Here is an 18,952-nt window from a genome sequence, read left to right on the forward strand (position 1 = left end):
ATTAACACAAACCTGGGAGCTGATGTTGCTGGGACAGTAGCAGTGGTAGTAGAAGGATGAGATGAGGATGTGTCATGAGCTGGTGAGGCAATATTCACAACTCTGGTGACTGCTTTTTCTGTTCTGGTACAGCTTAACTGAGAGGAATTTTTTCCTCCACGTGCAGAGGTTGCTGCTTTTAAAAGGTTTTCTGCAGATAAAGACACTCTTTCCAGGGACTTTTCATCTGTAGGCATTGATAAATCTTCATTGCAGGACTCACTTTTGTCATCATCTATGACAACTATATTTTTTGGCATCTCCTTAAACTGATACACAAGCCTCTGTCCCTCAACCTTTGCCAGGATTCCTCTTTGATAGTAGTATCTGCAAGTAAAGTACAATTAAGTATTAAGCAACATTTTAAAGAAAATGTCATTCTGAGCTAACAAGAAAACCTAAGTAATCACAGTAAAATCTACAGTGTAAGGAGGTATGGAAAGAAGTTCTTAGAACACACTGGCAAATGATCTGAAGGATGTACCTGAAAAAAATCTTGCCTTTCAAATACATACTTCAGGAATTAAAATTGCGAATTTACTGGTAATATAAAAAGTTACAGGGACTGCAAGATGAAGGCTAGATCTGCAAAAGGGCAGTTTTTAAAATTTCAGAACCTTTATATTTCTCTGGGCAAAAATAAGATTTTAAACTGTAATAGATAACCTAAGGATCTAAGAGTTTTTACCTGAGAGCTCTTCCCATAGTCTCATAGTTCATGTCAGGCTTGTTTTTGTGTTTTCCCCAGAGTTTGGAGACAGCTTTTGAATCCACAAGTTTAAATATTCCTTTCTCTCTCTGAGTCCATTTAATATATCGAGGACATGTATTTTTGTCCTGAAGAAGGTCCAACAGGAACTCCCATAAGTATGTTGTATTTCCTACAATCAGAAAGCATTTTTGTGTTAGAAAACCACTTTTAAAGATAACAGAAAGTTCTCCATATGACCTGCATTACAAGCCATGTTACACAGAGGATGTGACCTGCATATAGTCATTCACTCTGTTAAATTTAATGAAGTTTCCATAAATATTTACATTCTGAAAGAGCTAATCCAAGTGATTAACTATACAACACAGGAGCCTGCCTGTTCAATCCAATACCCATTTTCTTGAAAAGAAGTATGGGAGGGTGTTCCAAGTCAGTACCTATCTATGCAGCAGGACGAGCGCTAGAATTTTCTTCTCATATTTGATTAAACAGGGCATGAAATGCCAGTACATTTTATGACACTGCAAACCAGGAGGATATAAATATCTAATTTTTAAAAGGCATACAACCTGCAGCAACAAACCATCTCAACTGTGGTTAAGTTTGTCAGGGATCTGGGACTCTCAAACTAACTGGTGGCACCCCATGTTCTAACCCTTCCCAAGAGCTGTTGCAAAAACGTAAGTGGGCTTCAGGATTAGAAAGCAAACAGGAACTTCAAGAGAATAAATAAGCTGTAGGGCACAATTAAATCACATTTACAGCTGCCTAACTTTGCACCAGAAAGTATCCAAAATGCACAAAATAGGAATGTCAACAAGGGATCCCCTTTCCAAATGTGCACAATCATCTCTCATTCTCCATGACTTAACTCTGATAGTACTAAACTGTAGAATAATTCCTGATTTTCCAAACCCATGCTACATATGAAATAGCCTACCTTTGCAAGTGCTTTTTAAAATAAGTAACAAAAATTAAATCCAGTTAAAATATATTTTGTAGGACATCAAGAAAAAAAAATTAATTTATTCCACTTGTAGTATAAAATACGGAATGAGACACTTCATGAGAACAAGAGATATATGTAGTTCATTAGGAAGTGCCAGAGAAATAAAATAAATTTAAAAGAAAGCTAAAAAATCTCCTGAAAACCACAGAGCAGTACCATATCCCACTTTATAAAACAAGAAGCTATAGAGCTGAATTCACCAGCACAAAAAGGAGAACAGAGAGAAATACAGGCCTCCTTTTTCAAATCATTTGTCCAGGAAACTAGGACCTAGGACAACTGGAAAGTACTGTTCAGGTAAAAGAAAGCTGTAATACTAAAATCTGAAATAGAAAGAAAGACAAGGATTCAAGAAGACTACAGAAAAAGGAAATAATTAAGCAAGAGGTATTTTTAAATATAGCAGATACAAAATCTGTCATCTCCACTGAAGTCCACTGCTACACCAAATCTAAAGCAACTCTGGGCACTGTAGGGAAGTTTAATCAGTGTTTGCACTGGTTTCCATGAGCAAACATCTCCATGAAGTCAGTCCCATTCTTCCTTGCCCTATTGACAAAGCTGATGACTCAGGAGCTGTAGCCAGATAAGGAATTATGTAAACAGCAGAGACCTTGCTTTTAACCAAATGTCAAAACAGCAGTGGAGCTGACCACCACACACTCCTTCAGCTGGCATGCTGCTACTCCAAGTCACTAAGCTGTTACTCCCAGCCACAGCAGCATCTCAGAACAACCACCAGTGCACCAAGGGGAGGCAAGATCCAGATGTGTCACCTGCAGCCAGGGAAGAGCTGATACATGGCACACCACCCCAAAGGTAACCTGTGAGCTCACGTCTCAGTCTGTCTTCTTGCTGAATGTGGCAGGGGCTTGGAGCCCAAGAAAGGAACCTCTATTTATCAGGAGAAACATCAGAACTCTTCTGCACATAATGCTCCACTCAACCAATATAGAAACACATCATCATTTGTTTTTCTCCTTAAACTAAACTGAACCTATATTCCCACTGAAGTTTGTCAATTAAATAAGAAATCATATTCCCAGCCTTATTACCTTTACTTCCAACCATCACCTTACTAAATGCTCATGTGCTGCTGTCTCTACTTGAAAGCAAGTCTTACAGCAGTAGCTTAATAAATTATGTTTGTAGCACTAAGTTGAAACATAACACAAAAGACATCACGAGTCAATAACCACAAAGTAAAGCAAATAAATAATGAGAAAACCTATTAACTGAGGAGGGTACTAGAGAAGACGCCTAGAGCACATCCTAGATACATCCTTGAGCTAGATCTTGTACAAACAAATTTAAAGACATTGAATAAAACTCTAGTAAAATAAGTACAATCTCATCCATCACATTTTTAAAGATATGTACATTTCCTGTGATAAATACCATGCAGATACATTGCTTATTTTTAAAGACTCAATGAATGGAAAAATATACCTTTGCCTTCTCTAGGTTTCTTCTTTATACCTAGATCTGGAGAGCCATCAGATAAAGCTGATTGCTGGGTCTTGGGTTTACGGCCAGCTGCACATAACACATGGGGGAAAAAGAAGCATTAATCATATGCAGAGTAAATTTTATAGTTTGCCTTTGCTGAAAAAAGCAGTTTGTGTATTTCCCCCCTGCTGTTTCCTTGCCACAGATATGGATAAACTTTGATTCTTAGATTACTACTGCACATCCAGTGCATTTACCATTCGGTTGCTTACTTCATGGGCAGATTTAACTCAATTGCAGACAAGTTAAAGTGCATTTTTATTAATTCTAAGACTCAAAGATCTTGGATTTGTATCATTTTATCAGAACATTGCATTTGTTTCCCTCTAAATTACAAGTAAATGTTCTATCTCAGCATGTCTGGAAACTATTAAATCAATGTTCCTAAAGCTATGTGAACTGTATTGATGCCTCTAACAAAACTGCTAGACCAGAGAGAGCAACCTTACCAAGTGCCCACCTCTTATGTGACAGCAAAATGCTTAGAAATCAAACACTGTTCTGAATTGATTCTCCTCCAAGACATGCCAATTAGACAGGAAAGAGAAAAATTTCACAAATAAGATCTTATCATGATTTTGTAAACTGATTTATGTTTTTTTTTAAGTTAGAATTTACCCTGATGCTTCATTGCATGAACCCCAAGTCTACCATCTCACCAAATATACCCACATTTCACACAAAGTGGCTCCCCACCACAAAAGTCCTCTTTGAATACTCTACCCTTCCTCCACTTTGTGTTAAAACACAGAACACAGAAACCATCTTCCTTCATGGCTTGTCAAAGCCCACACTCTCGCTCCCTCTTTTTTTCTTGATGCAGACCCATTTTTCTAAGAACTCGCATTTCAGACTCCCATCAATCTGTTTGTAAGAGCAAAGAGATCAGACCATCCAATCCATCCTCCCCTGTATCAACTGCACCATCCATGGCAGTGGACAACAGAAGAAAAATTTTGAGATTGCTCCTATGAAAAGCCATATGTACCCTTTTTCTTTTTCAGTGGTTCATGGATATCAGGGGAAGTTGGAACAGGAGACACATCCATTTGTTCAGATTCCTCTGTTGATACTTCCACCACGGTTTCTGTGATCACATCAGGTCTCATGGCTGCATGGATGAATTCTGGGGTGGACACACAAGGAGGGACAAAAACTTCCACTACAAGAGAAGAAAAAAAGAATATCTGATTAAGTTTCTACCTGATTTTATTTGAATGTATCTTACATAAAATTATTTTAAACAAAGCATATGCAACACTGTATAAAATTTCTGCTCCAAAATCCTGTCACCTTGAAAATCAATCCAACTCTCCGAAACATGCACACTTGTCAGTAGTTTTAGGCAAAAACAAGTACCACACCAATATTCTTCAGAACCAAACTCCACTTTGCTTTAAACAAATTAGAGCTTCATCTTTGATCATTACTCTGATCTCCACTTCCTATTTTGTAGCTCTTGCATTTCAGTTTGATCATTATTTCATCCAGCATATATTAAATAACTTCAGAAGGGACATCAGTTAAAGTAACCATCAACATTAAAGTTTGGTTTTTCAGACTGGTAACACTGTGCAACACATTGGTTTTGGGTATTCTTTATAAAATGGAAAGATGAATAGAAATACTTTTCCCTTAAAATAACTCTATTTCAGCAATTTAAAATGTCAGATTCACAGAACCCAGAAGGGCTGGGGTTAGAAGGGGACCTGGTCCAACTCCATGCTCAAACTGTGCCACCTAGAGCTGGTTGCCCAGGATCCTGTACTTTTTAGTATCTCCAAGGATGGAGTCCCCATGGCTTCTCTGGTCAATCTGTGCCAGAACTCTGTTACCTGCACAGTGAAAAAGTATTCCATGATCTTTAGGGGGAAAAAAATTAACTTTAAATATGCTGTTACTCAGCTATCTCTTCCCAACAAACCCTCTCAGATAAATGATTTTATCTGTCAGTATACATGTTGCAGGGTGGAGAAATCATGTAAAACTCAAACAAATCAGTAGTTTTTAAATATGCAGGCAAATGTTTAAACAGCATACAGCTCTTCACAGAAACAGGTTTCCCATTTTGCTTGTCTTACTGATTAGTAGAAGGAGAAATGGCTCCCAGAGCAGAGACTGTGGCTGACATACCAGGACTCCTGGCATCTCTCAGGCAGGTAGGAGACTCCATATGAAGCAAGGCCTCTGCAGCTTCAATTGTCTTATCTGTGCAGTGCACATTACTGCCATGAACTGATGCTTCTACTGCAGAAGGATACAAAAAATTATGAGAACAGGTTACTTATACAAGTCCACATGTATCCCTGTACAACTACATTCTCAATCTTTAACACAAAAACCACAGGATTATCAGATGTCTTCACACCTTTTATACCTTCCTGTCAACAGAAATATTTAGGGAAGACATAAGACAAGCAGAACTGACACTGTCACTTCCTAGATTAGATTTCTAGTTCACAAGCAAGCTACTCATTTCCATGAGGAGTTCAAGAGCTTACAGAAAGAGACTGAGATTTGTCTTCTGCCTTCAAATTAACCAGAAAAAAAACAGATGAGGATGATTACAAATTAATGCAGCAGAACAGAGAAGCAGCACCATCTCCAACTATTATCCCATTAAAATCTAAAGGTCACCTCTTCAAATTTTCAGTCTTTTTGATAAATATATACATATACATGTCTATGTATATACATATATGCAAATACAAGACTAGTTTCCAAAACATATATCCTATTTTCTGACATTGAAAATAATTTTGAGTTCATTTTAGCAGGTTGGTTGTTAAAAAAAACACAAAGCACAACAAACAGTATAAAGACTGTGCTTTATGCAAAAACTAAGGGAAGAAGGTAAAAAAAAGTTATTTTTCCAAGTTCTGAAAATTTAGGAGAACTAATTAAAAATAATGTAACTTCAAGAGAGCACAGTTAAGTTTGACACAGTGCAGATCACAGCACCAACACAAAAAACCCCAATGTACCATGCAAAACCACAATTCTATGCAAAGCTAACTCCATATTCCTCACCCCTGTAAAGGTTTGGAAAAGTGGTGAGTGCAGAAACACCTGTTGCCCATTATCCACCCTCTGGCCAAGGTAGCTGTCTCTCTTCAGTTGCTCTTTCCATTTATGGCCATCTGCTCTAAGCTGAGCCACTCCAGCCAGGCAGCCGGCAACCAGGAGATCTATCTTTAGCCTGAGCACAGTCACCTATCTCTAGTATCACAGAACTAAAGAAGATTTGGGAATAATTCTCCACAAAAACTTCAAGGCACGGATGCCGTTACTGAAAAAGTCTGAGAAATACCTCGAGGTTTGTTTAGTGAAAAGCAGGGAAACACAATGCCAGAGTTACCTCTGACTTAGGGAAACACCAGACACACAGAGATTATTCCCTGCAGGCTCACATGGGGAAGCCTTCCAGCATACTGCAGTTCTCACGAATGCAGGGATTAAAAACCTGAAAAATTTACTAGCCAGCAGATTAAACATATCAACCAGAAGCTGAAAGTGGACGAGATGTGGAAGATGCAGAAATGCAAAACTACAGGTGACAAAGTTCTTGCTGCCCACCTGCAGACTGGCTGATGGGATTCCCACCACAGCCTGTTAGCCATGGCCTGGGATGCTATTTAGAGGGCTTTATCTTTTGGAACAGTAGATGCCTGTTAAGGCTGGCATTCCAGCACTGCTTCACCCCAGGCTGTGAACAATAAAACCTGACCTAAGAGCACAGGAAAATCAGGGAAGGGTCTTTATTTTGCACTCTGTCATTGGATACCCAGTGGCCACCAGCAGGAATTATGCACCATGAGCCCCTTTCCCCAGCTGCAAACCCTGGATGCTCCCCATGCTTGGCCAAGTGTTTCCTTCCCAAGCAGCTGTTTGGTTATATCCAAAGTCCTAATCACCTGCACGGTAACAGAACAGCCCTCCTGCAGCAGGAAACCCTCTGACTAAACATTTCTCTTCCTAAACAAAAGTTTCAGTGGCACAGAACTTGATTACTAAGTTTCCCTCATCTACCTGATAAAAATTTTCACTGATTATCAGAATACAGGAACAATATTCAGATAGTTGATAAAAAATGTGTAAATCCTACAACACTACTGAAGTTAGAAAATTCAAATCAGTATTTATATATGTTATTATTTTAATGCATGCAATAAGATTCAAAGCATGTCAGTAAAGCTTCTCCAACCAGATAGCTGCTTCTGTGCCATTAGGTTCAGTATATAAAGGACTTTTGTAAAGAAATTCAAACTCAGATGACAAATTTCAGTTTTAAGAGGGTATTGAATTCACTACCTCCTAAATGCTTAAAAGCATACAAAACTTTCCTACAGAGAACAGTTTAGATGCTGCACCACAACTAAGAGGTACTTAGCAGAGGGCAGGAACCAGGCAAGAAACAAACATAGCAGAAAGCCACCTATGTACTTTTCCAGCACTAGGACATTCTGCTGAAGGATCAGAGGGGAGGAAAAGGACATACAACCAGCACTGGGGACTAGGACTGCAGAACTGTAACAGAAAAGCAAAGGAGCCACTCAACCTCTCTCCTAAGCAACCCTTCAATGTCCAATAAAAACAGCACTATCTACTCCTCAAAGCCTCTGACACTTGAAAATACACACTTCACAAATGCTTTTCCCATGGGAGCTACTTGGGACTCCACTAAGACTGTCACCTAAAACATATCAAGCAAAAAATAGTAACACTCCTGGCTTTGGCTGAACAACACATGCTGTCTGTCTGTCACGAAGTTAGCAAAGTAATCTAACATTGCCAGAAGGACAGCTATTAAAACACTTACTAAATTCAGTTCTATTACCAAGTTTAAAGCCTTCCCAGCTAACTAATTCTCCTTTACCCAGTACATGGGTTTTAGCCTTAGAGGCATTTGTGAACATCAGGAGTTTGCATTTCCTCACAGGGAATGTTTGCTGCACCAACACAGTGGGAAAGAAAAAAGAGAAATTTGTATCTAGCATGTCAGAAATATATTTATGTAAAATACCTTTCTGACATGCTAGAAAATGTCTAACAAAAGACAGCATGTCAGAGTGCTCAGACAGAAGACATGGTACCCAAAACCAGCTAAAACACCCATCCTAAAAGATGAAGTGAGGGAACAGGCTCTCTCAGAGAAGGGACAAGAAAAAAACAGGCAGCTCTCCTTGCAAATGACCAGACCAAGTGTCATCAACTAAATTATACTTGTAGCACAACAGTTCTCACAAAAAAAAGATGGAGAGAAAAGGAAAACAAAACAAGTAGGATTCCACAATTAAAAAAAGACAACTTCCCAAGACTTTGATATACAAGTATCACAGTTCTAATTAAAGACTGAAGTGTGTCACCCACTTCTCTAAAAATGCCCAATTCTATTTCTATTATATTTATGCTATTAACTATATTCAAGACCTCCAAGCTAAAATAGACTGCATTGTTTCAGTAAACAATACAAGGGGAAGGTCTGTTATATTTTACAATCATTTCAGAAAGAACTGTAACTCGCCCAAATGAAGCAAAGTAGTTTATGTGGATGGAAGCAAATTTTCCACACTTCTGTAACTGAGTAATGAGAACTGCCATTTACTCATCTAGAACACACAAGAGCTTATCTTCCATTCTTTAAAATCAAATCTCATCTTACTGCTTTTATTAAAGACTCTGAGTCCTTGGCACATGATTTTAGAATATTTAATTTAAAAATTTTGATCTATTTATAGAAAAAAAACTCAAAAAACAAATTCAGATATAAAGTGTAAATAGATAAGTAGGCTAGTTGATATCTGTCTTCACTGTTGGCCTAATGTTTGCTAACTCCACTTTCTACCCAAATAGTGTGTATAGTAGATTATTCAAGGTTCTCAACAGCTGTTACAAAATACTAACCTTGGTAATTAAGTCTGAAGGGCTGTACTTTGGATTTACAGAAAAAAACTGTGGCAACATACTCATTTGGTAACAATGTCCCCCCCTTTTAACATAAGGCTAACAAATTTATTGAAAGCAATTTATGAGAGTGAAAAAATGGATTGATATTTTCAAAATGGTATTCTTTTGCACTGCACTGCAGTAGCACCTGCAATAGCTTACCCTTTAATGCTGTCAGGCAATCAAAGCAACATTTTATTGAAGAATTCACAATTCCAAGCATGGAACTCAGTAGAGTGACTACCTATACACTAACAGACCTCATTAAAGTTTACTGGCATTCATGTGCTTGTTTTATTTCAGCATTTAAAATCAGCAGTGGAAGTCAGCAAGAGTGCTCAAACAACATCTTAATTAAAAGCAGTTGAATTGCCTCTATAGGTAATACCCAGAAATCTTTCTGTATGCAAAACCTGACTTGGAAAAGAAAACATTCTTCAGTTTACTGCTTGTTTCAGCAGACATTTATTCAGAAACCAAAAACCAATTTCTTGGGTTTTTCAATACTTCCCTAAGCCTGCCTCTGCTCAAGACTCTCAGCTGCACACAATGTAAGGATGATGCCTAACCCACTGCATAAAGGCAGATCAATAACAAAGATGAGAGCAACCATCTCAAAACACTTGTTTCACTGTGAGCCATATGTTATCGGCCCAATATTGACAGAAATATTAACTACAAAGCCAAAACATAACTTTGTAAAGTAATTTAGGAGTTGCTCTTACAACAGGCAATTAAGAGAACTGTAAGCAGTAATAGTTTTGGTCCATCTTATTTCCCACAGTTATTAAACACTGAAGTTTTGTCAACACTGAAACCAGCAGCCATGGGAAAAAGCAACATGTAATTATTATAATTCCTTAGGATAAAGAATTCCTCGCTTAAATCCACATGATAGCTACATACAAAACGAAGTAAACTGAAATGGTATCTTGATAGTATGATGATGGGAATACTAGATATGCATAGGAATCACTCACTGCAATGCAAATATGGAAAAAAAGGAATAAATTGGTTGGGCTAATGAAATTAGTATGACAAAGGACATCAAAAAGAGCAATGCAAAGGCCATTCGTTATTTATCTAAGGGCTGGCTCTCAAGCAATCTAGTTACAGTGACTTAAGAAGGTGTTGACACAATGACCAGCTACTTAAACGTTCTCTATTCACGGACAATCAAAAGTAAAAAACAACTCACTGAGACCTGCAGAAATCAAAGTTGTTCGGCTGGCAAAGTCAAGCTATTGCTCCATCTCAGACCCAAGTGTCAAAATGCTTAAGACCTACTCCGTTATGCAGCACAACAGTTTTTCACTGCTTTGTATTGTATTTTTACATGTCTGGGGTGTGGGTCATCCTCCTCCAAAAAACCCTGGGTATTTTTCCACATTGAGTAAAATAAATGATGATGATGATGTGACTTGGCCCTTTCTGAAAACATGTCTTAATACACTGATAAACGACAGAGCATTTATCTTTAGGCCTCTAGAAACCCACTGCCATGTCAATGCAAAGCCAGTATTAAGCTTGACTCTCTCTGAAAACTCATGTGCAGCTACTGCACAATTTTCATTACCGATAATGCCATGCACTGTACTGTTTATGGTTCCAAGGACTACTTTTAGAAGTTCAGATTCATGATGTAAAGGCAAAAATAAAATCAGATCTAGTACAATTGCGGTGGAGAACTGAATGCTTGACACTGCATTTGAGCTTTGGGTCAGTGGTAACCTTGCTCGTTCTCCAGGGCTTTACCACACTTTAAGACAAGTTTGCGATCACCGGAGTATCCTGTCGTCAGACGGACATAACGGAACGGAACGAGGCCAAACCATGCAGGGCTCAGAACACAACCCCGAACAAGCGCTGTAGCTCGGGCAGACGGCCCTGCCCCGGCAGCGGCTGCGCCCGGCGGCTGCAAGGTCCGGCGGTGCGGAGAGAAAGCGCGGCAGCGGCAGGGCCGGCATTCCCGCCGCGGGGCAGCCTCGGCCCGGCCCGGCCCGGCCCGGCGCACCGCCCGCCCGTGCCCCGCCCGCCGGGGGCGCCCGCAGGCAGGCGCGGCCACGTGCGGCGGCGGCGCGGCCACTTCCGTGTTTACAGTCGGCTCCCCCCGGTGCCGCGCGCGCCCGCCGCGCCGCCACTCCCGCGCCCGCCGCGCGCCCATTGGCGGCCGGCGCCCCCCGCCTCCCCCGCGCGGGGCCCCGGGGGAACGCGCCGCTTCCGCTACGCGGCGCGCGTGGGGGAGGGGGCGCCGCCGCCCCCCCGCGTCGCACACGTGGGGCCGCGGCCCTGCCGGCGGCGCCTCCTCCCGCCCCGCCGCCGGAGCCGAGTTTAAAAGGGCACGGGGGGCAGGCGCCGCGACAGCGGGGGACGCGAGCGGGGGTGCGGTGCCCGGCGAGACCGGGCCGCGGCCCTGCGTGCGGTGCGCGGCGGCACTCGGCCTGCCCGCTCAGACAGCGTGGCGGCAGCGCTCGGAGCGAGGAGAGGGCCGGGAAAGGCGGGAGGACAACAGCCCCGCGCACTTCCTGGTTCTCGCCCCAGCCTCCCAAACCCCGCTAAACTCCTCCGCGCGCCCCGCCGCAACTCCCGGCGGTGCCGCCCGCGCCGGGAGGCAAGTGCCGCGGGCCGGCCGCTACCAAGGTGATCACTTCCTGATTGCCCTCCATTGCCTCCCGCTCGCCGCCGGAGCGCGACGTGCGCCGCGTCCTCCCCCCGCCCGCCCCGGCCCGTCCCCGCTCCCGCCCCGCGTCGGCCCGGCGCGGCGCAGCTCACCGGCCCGAATGAGGAGGTCGAGCTGGTTCGTGGGCCCCTCATGCACGGACGCCGCCATGTTTACGCTGCCGGAGCGGCTTCACATTGACGGGCGGGCGCGCGCAGCGGCCGGCGGCGAGGCGCGCTCCCGCGGGCGGGCGGGCGGGCGGAGCGCTCACCGCCACGGCGCGCGGCGGCAGGAGCGCTTCCTGCGGGGCGGCGCGCGCGGTCCTTCCGCTGCCCGCCCCAGACAGGAAGTGCCGCGCCGGCTCCCGCCGCAGCGCGGGGGAACCGCCGGGCCCCGCGGCCGCCCCGCCGCACGCACGGGCAGCGCCTCCCCGCGCGGCCCCGGAGCCGCCCCAGGGCAAGGACGCGGCGCAGCCCCGCCAGCCCCGCACGCCGCCGACGCCTTCCGCTCCATCTCCCCGCAGCCCTCGGCCATTCGCGCCTCCGTGCCCCGGTGACGCTTTGTGAGCGGGGCCAAACCGCCTACCGGTGTAACCCGGACAGGCCTCACCGAGGTGACCGCTGACGCATTAACAAGATTTCTCCTTGACAAGTCCCTGGGGCATCTATGTCAGTAACAACTGCCGGAAAAGCTCCGTGCCTGCAATCCACCCTATCTCTGTCAGAGGAACAGGGCCTATTCCAGTTAGCCAGCCTTCATCTCGGAAAAGATTTGTGGGGTGAAAAAAAGGTTTCATTGCTCTCTTAATTAAAAAAAAAAAACAAAACCCCAAAGCACTACCACCACTTTTTGGGGTTGCATCCTCTCTCCCCTGAAGAACACCTGTGTCACTCACTAAGGCCACAGCCCTGGACAGAGGCACCAGTCAGGAGAAGACACTCTCCACACTTCCTACCCAGTCCATGCACTAATGACTCCCAGGGTAAAACTTGAGAGCTGCATACAAAGAGCAGCTGTGCCAAGAAAACCCAAGTATGTCTCACACAGAGCTGTGCATGGAAATTACACACAGGAATTCCTTCATTAAACCACACACCTGAGCAGGCCTACAATGTTAAGTCAAGATCTCACAAACACCCACTGCCTACAGAGCCTTCCTTGAACACATCATCTGCACAGCTCAATTAAAAGAAGGTGAAGAGATCCAGCTGCAATCTGACTACACAATCTCTTCCCTTCTCAAGTTTCAGCAGTCCTGGAGCAGAAGGAACAATTTAGAAACAATTTTCCCCAGCACCGAAATCACAAAATCGTATCCAGCAAAAATCAACTCCAGCTGGTAAATTCAGTGCTTCAAACTCTTGACAAATACTATTCCTCCACTACAACTCTCAAGACACTATAGGAATACATTTTCATGACAGTATTTATAGATAAGGTTTATAATATGCAATTAAAAATCAGGCATTTTGTAGATAGCACTCATCTATTCCCGGGTGTAAGGAATTAAATTTGTTCAGTGCCTCATCCGATAAAGAGCAAGACCTGCAAGCAACATCATTCACTCTCACATTCAAGAGAGGCCATGATACCTAAGGATAGGCCTGTGCTACAATTTTGCCCATCAATATCCTTCCACAGTCAGAAGCACGGACAAAAAAGGCACCTAGCCAGCTGTGAGGGCAAAAAGCTCTCATGCAGATCCAGCTTTGCCAACAGCACAGTGCTCCTGTCAGCTTTTGTTACTCAGAGAGCTGGAACAGCAGTGCTAACAAGAATTCCTCCCATCAGCACATTTCCACTAGGGGACTCTGCTGTATTCTCCAGCAGAAATTTTCCTATGGAGACAAGCCCAAGGACAAGAAAAGGCATTCTAGGCAGGCACACACTTATATGTGCAATAAAATTTAACAGTTGTTCATTAGAACATCCTGAGATTGAAGTGGAAGCTTTACATGGTGCAGTTTAGCAACACCAAGCTTATGTACAGAGTACTGGAATAACCCTGTAGTCCTGTCATGTTGTACACTTGCGTGTACCTCCTGTTGTTAAAAACTATAATTTACCCACATTCCAAGCAATAAAATACAGTTTGAAAGTTTGTCTCTTTAGATCCAGATCAAAAGCTGTACTGAGATGCTAAATGCCTTTGAAGATCCATACCATGTCAACAGGAATTCACACTACCATACTTCAGAAAAGGTGCACTCATAGTTTTTTCCTTTTTTGATTGCTGTGTAATTCAGTGAGGATTGTTTACTGATGGCAGCTTCCAGTCAAAACCTGAAGTGTTTGACTCATACCCAATAAAGTTTTGCCTGAGATGTTTGGACTCCTTGAATAAGTGCATGCAAGTAATGGGCACTGTGTAACTTCTGACAAACCTCATAGGTCCAAAATTAAAAAAAAGCCCAGAAAGTATTGAACATGAAGTTCTTGATTTAACACCAGTTTCTTAAGCAGCATTTATTTACTACTGCAAGCACAGATTGAGCACAATGTTTGCCAGTGTGCATGAAATGGACTTGAACAGCTGCACACAATTCTATTCAAATTCTGATCTAATAGAAGTAGCTGCTGTCTTCAACAGCAGGCCATCACTGCTCATAGCTATTCCTGCATTGCAAAGGTAACCATAGAAAGAAGCATTTTTAACAGTTAAATGCCAGAAAACATACAAGATGATGCAGCCATCTGTTTTATCAGCACATCAACATAATCATTACCATCCACTGCGGATTTGACAGTAGAAAATGCCCAAACAGCAAAATAACCACAAAGTGTCCCTGGAAGATGGAGGGAAATATTGAGGAAAGTGGTCCATGACCATGCCAAGCTCATTTTCTTAACTACACCATCTGAAGTCTAACAATACCAAAGTGTGTCACAATCTGTGCCTTTGAGTGAACTCAGGGTCCTGATGTCACTGAATAGTGACAGCAATTAATGATTCCAAACAGAAAAAACAAGGTATCCTCAGGATTTGGCACTACTTCTGACAAACTGAAACACACTTACTCAAAATAGCAAGTGTCTACATTTCACCATTATTACTTGTGCATGCAGAGTAAGAAAATTCAGCTGTCTTGAAAAAATTAAGAAAACCAAACTACCAACCCACAAACAATCAATATTTACACTTCCCTGCTTTATAAGGAAATTCTTTCCTGGGCAGTCTATCAGACAATGATAGGTCAAGTATTTGCATAGCACTCTCTGTGATTTTACAAAATTAACAGTATTTGAGACTGGTAATAGACTGGCATATAAACTATGCTACACTTGAGCAATTTCTCTGTCCCAGATGCATCAATTTGAAGTCCTTAAGGCATTTCTGATAACAACAAACATCTATTCTACAAGTCCACTGAATGTCTTTAAGGACTAAATGTCCGTAACAAACATGGCTTTATTCTCATCCTACAGCTTGCTGACAACTACAATCCCCTTTTTAATATGCAGATCACCTTTAAAAATTATTACTGTCAATAGTTTTCACTATTTTTTTGATCAAGAAACGCAGACAAAATAAACAGAATTGCAGCAATTGTTAACTTCAAACACACTGCTTCTTAAAAGAAAGCAGCTTCTGGTATTATGCAAACTACAAATGTTTTGTTGAATAAATCCTAAAACTGAAGGGCTAACTACTTTTAGGGGAAAAAAACTGCAGGAAATGAAAGCCAACAGAATTTGAGTATGATTAAAAACTTGTTAAGAGGGATGTATCTTTTATGATATAAACATGTTCACTGTTGCAGTAAACAAAATTTTAAGGCTGTAACTCAGTTCTCAATGATTTAAAGGTACCACTCCCAAGAATATCAAACAAAAAAAGAAAAAATTTAAATACTGTCAAACTAACAATTTTTTTCCCCTTCCAATCATTACAAAAGGCACTCACTACTTCCACAAAGAATGTCATAAGGTCACATGAAATGACCCAGATTTCCATCTTTTGTTTTTCCTAGAAAACTCCTTTTTCTATTCCAAGCAAATAGGCATATTTTTCTAGAATAAAAACAATGAACCACTAAGTTTTTCTTATTTGCTGAAAGACATCCGGGTTTTACTTTAGTAGTTAATGGATTCATTTTACAGTTAAAGGATTAATTATAAATAATGATCCTTGATTCAAGAATCAAGATAGATTAGTGGGAAGGAGTCTGATAGGGGGCAAAAACTCACATACTCCACTAGAATTAACTAAAAATTCATGAGTACTTATAATGATCATGTAGTCTATTTTATTTGAATTGTGGTTTCATAAATGTGAGAAGTTTTTTAATTAAAAACAAATTGCAGACCCTGATTCTGCCCTTGGCTCAGCACAACCTGTCCTTATAGTGGACACAGTCTCAAATCCATTCACAGAACAGCAAACCACAAGCAGAACCATTCAGTGATCAGCATAGATCATCTCTTTAGTGCCCACACAAATATTCCCACAGCAGTTTCCCTACAACATTTTTCACACAGGGTACTAATCCCTATCTCTGGAGGCTAGAATAATGCTATATTTTAATAAATTATGCAGCTTTAGATTAACTGCAAGGTAGCCCGAGGCTATTTGAATGTGTGTTGTAATGCTCTAAACCACATAAATCAGTAGCCATTGGAATTGCCAATGAACTGTCACAAGAAAGAGAAAAAAATCAGGCCCATGGCCAACAGGAAAGATACTGACAAAGGGGGATGTATTATGTGAAAAGGGATCCTTTTCAAGTAATGCCAAGGATTCTTTAAGATGGATCTCAGTATTTACAGTGCTGTCTGTAGAATCTAGAACCACAAAAGGTATTAAGTCTACTCATTCTTGGTGCAATGATACATTTATCAAATAATATGAAAATTTTTGTAGCAATTAATTCTGTCATTTAGGAAGTAGAATGTATTGAGACTACTTTAGCAGTAATTGATTTCTGTACATCTTAGAAGAAAAATCTAGCTGTTGTACCTCTCTAAATTGGGATAGTTAGCATAATAAAGGCACATACTTCAAAAAATTAGCACCTTAAAATGCTCTTTAAACATTGTACCTTGTTTATTGCCTTAGCCTGCTTTCTCATTACAATTACCATGGCACCTGTTCCCACCTCTCCCCTACAGTAAATTGCTACCTACCCACAGCCCAGTATCTACTACAAAATTAAAATTTAAAAACAGCACACTCAGATTCACTGTCCTGCAATTCACTGCTTATTAACAATGGTGCATCACCAAAATGAATGTTCCTCAGGGCTTTCATACTTTCTCTCTGCCCATCTTACCTCTCTGTATGAGAAACAATTCAGAAAGACTCCTGGCTGTATCTGCTGCTCACAACACATGCCCCACAAGACTGCCTCCCTGAGAACAGCCCAAACCAAGCACTCCTGTCACCAACACTGGACATTAGTTCTGTGCAAGGACCACTACTCACTGTCAGGTGTAACTACACCATGTAAACCACACTGGATTAAGAAGGGTATACACTACACAAATAATACTTAAAAGATGGACTGTAGGAACAGATGTGCATTCAGAGTTTTTAAAATCTTCATTAACTTTAATTTCTCCTCCACTGTTTACTGGCTTTTCAAGGCCTATTAATTCTTAGATCAAAACTATTAAAACAAATAAATATTTGAACTGATTTAAATATATCATGATCTTATCATACTAAATTTTTAAGAACATATTAATGTCAAACTGTGAAAAACAAAAGCAACACAGAAAACACCAACAAACTACATGCAGTCAAGACACATCTCTGACCACCTCCAGCCACAGACACCAAATTATCAGATCAACTGCCCTATAAATTTTAACACTATACTTTCAAATATCAAGGCTTGGAAGCACCCATGTCCCTTTCTTTGAACAGCAGCTTACATAAAACTATTCCTATAGAAGAGCTACAAGTTTTTCACTGTAATTTCCCTCCATTTATTATGGCTGTAAAATTATGCTTAAAAACAGAAAGAGTTCATTTGCAGCAGCTCTTTATCCTAAAAGAGCTGTTCTGTTAGCCATTAATTTAACAACTTTTCTACAAAAATCTTACTAGAAGCAGCATATTTAATGTTTAAAAAACAACTTCTGAATACAAAAATGTTCAAAGTATAAGCTCTTTAAGGTTTCCCAATATAAACTTAAGTTGTAAAACTCAGAATACTCTCACTTCTCACTTACCTTATCCTCAAAAGTTTTATTACCATAGTCAGAAATTAAATTTAAGAAATACATTATTTCATAACTTCTCTTTACATTTCTTTGTTGAAATTCTAACTAGCATATTTCTTTCAAAACACGTTTCAGTAAACTGGAATTGTAAGTATTGTCCCAAAACCTGCATCACTAACTCATGCTCACCTTGTGAAGTTGATGCCTGTGATTTTTGCTGCAGTGCTACAGGATAACATCCAACTTGAGAGGGATGTATGAGCAATTGCATGCACTGTTTACTGAGAAATCTGCACTGAAACTTACCTAATCTGATAGGAATGAACATAGCCTTAATGAGATGCCAAGTTAAGCAGCTGGGACAGTCTCTCACCTTTATTTTGCTTTCCTGACATCATGAATTTGAACTCCAGCTCTAAATAAGGCAGCTGCAGGAGAGGAGCAGATGCTACCAATGTCAATGGGTCTCACCAGTTACATATGGAGTGCCCAAGGGGACTTGTCCATTGGCTGCAGTTCCATGTGCTCCCTACTCCAACACTCTGCTAATCCAGCAGAAATGTACCTCAACAAAAATACAAAACAGTTGAGGATCTCCTTGCTATTTTTCTTCTTGCAAGATTAACATAGAGAAGTATGAGAAGCAACACAAGAGAGCAAGAGGGAAGGAGAGCAGGAATCACAGCCCAACAGTCAGAGGTTATTAGGCTGCTACAGCAGCACAGCTTTTGTTCCTGCAGACACTGGTGCCTCTCAGAAAATGCAAACTTCCTGATCATGTATGTTCTTTGGAGAGATGGTGTACAGAAAGATTCATCTCATCTAAACAGTTAATCTTTCACAGCAAAGCTCAGCTCCTTTCTCCATTCCTAACTTGTTATTTTATAGACAGATGTGTTAATTTCAATGTATT

At 41.3% G+C, this 18,952-nt stretch overlaps 1 protein-coding gene across 6 annotated transcripts in view; it reads right to left on the minus strand.

Moving 5' to 3' along the window:
* Nucleotides 1-18,952, minus strand: part of ELF2 (E74 like ETS transcription factor 2) — a 28,346-nt gene that overhangs the window by 1,932 nt on the left and 7,462 nt on the right. For 5 of the 6 annotated variants that reach the window (XM_058024772.1, XM_058024777.1, XM_058024774.1 and 2 more), the window contains 5 exons: nt 5,403-5,516; nt 4,258-4,431; nt 3,210-3,296; nt 728-920; nt 13-366 (listed from right to left, as the gene is read on the minus strand). In XM_058024772.1, coding sequence (XP_057880755.1) covers nt 13-366; nt 728-920; nt 3,210-3,296; nt 4,258-4,431; nt 5,403-5,516 — 922 coding nt within the window. Of the gene's footprint in view, nt 1-12; nt 367-727; nt 921-3,209; nt 3,297-4,257; nt 4,432-5,402; nt 5,517-11,987; nt 12,084-18,952 lie in introns of those variants that run through there. The other variant, XM_058024775.1, reaches the window with a different exon arrangement.

Source organism: Melospiza georgiana, chromosome 5, assembly GCF_028018845.1.
Source record: "Melospiza georgiana isolate bMelGeo1 chromosome 5, bMelGeo1.pri, whole genome shotgun sequence".
NCBI lineage: Eukaryota > Metazoa > Chordata > Aves > Passeriformes > Passerellidae > Melospiza > Melospiza georgiana.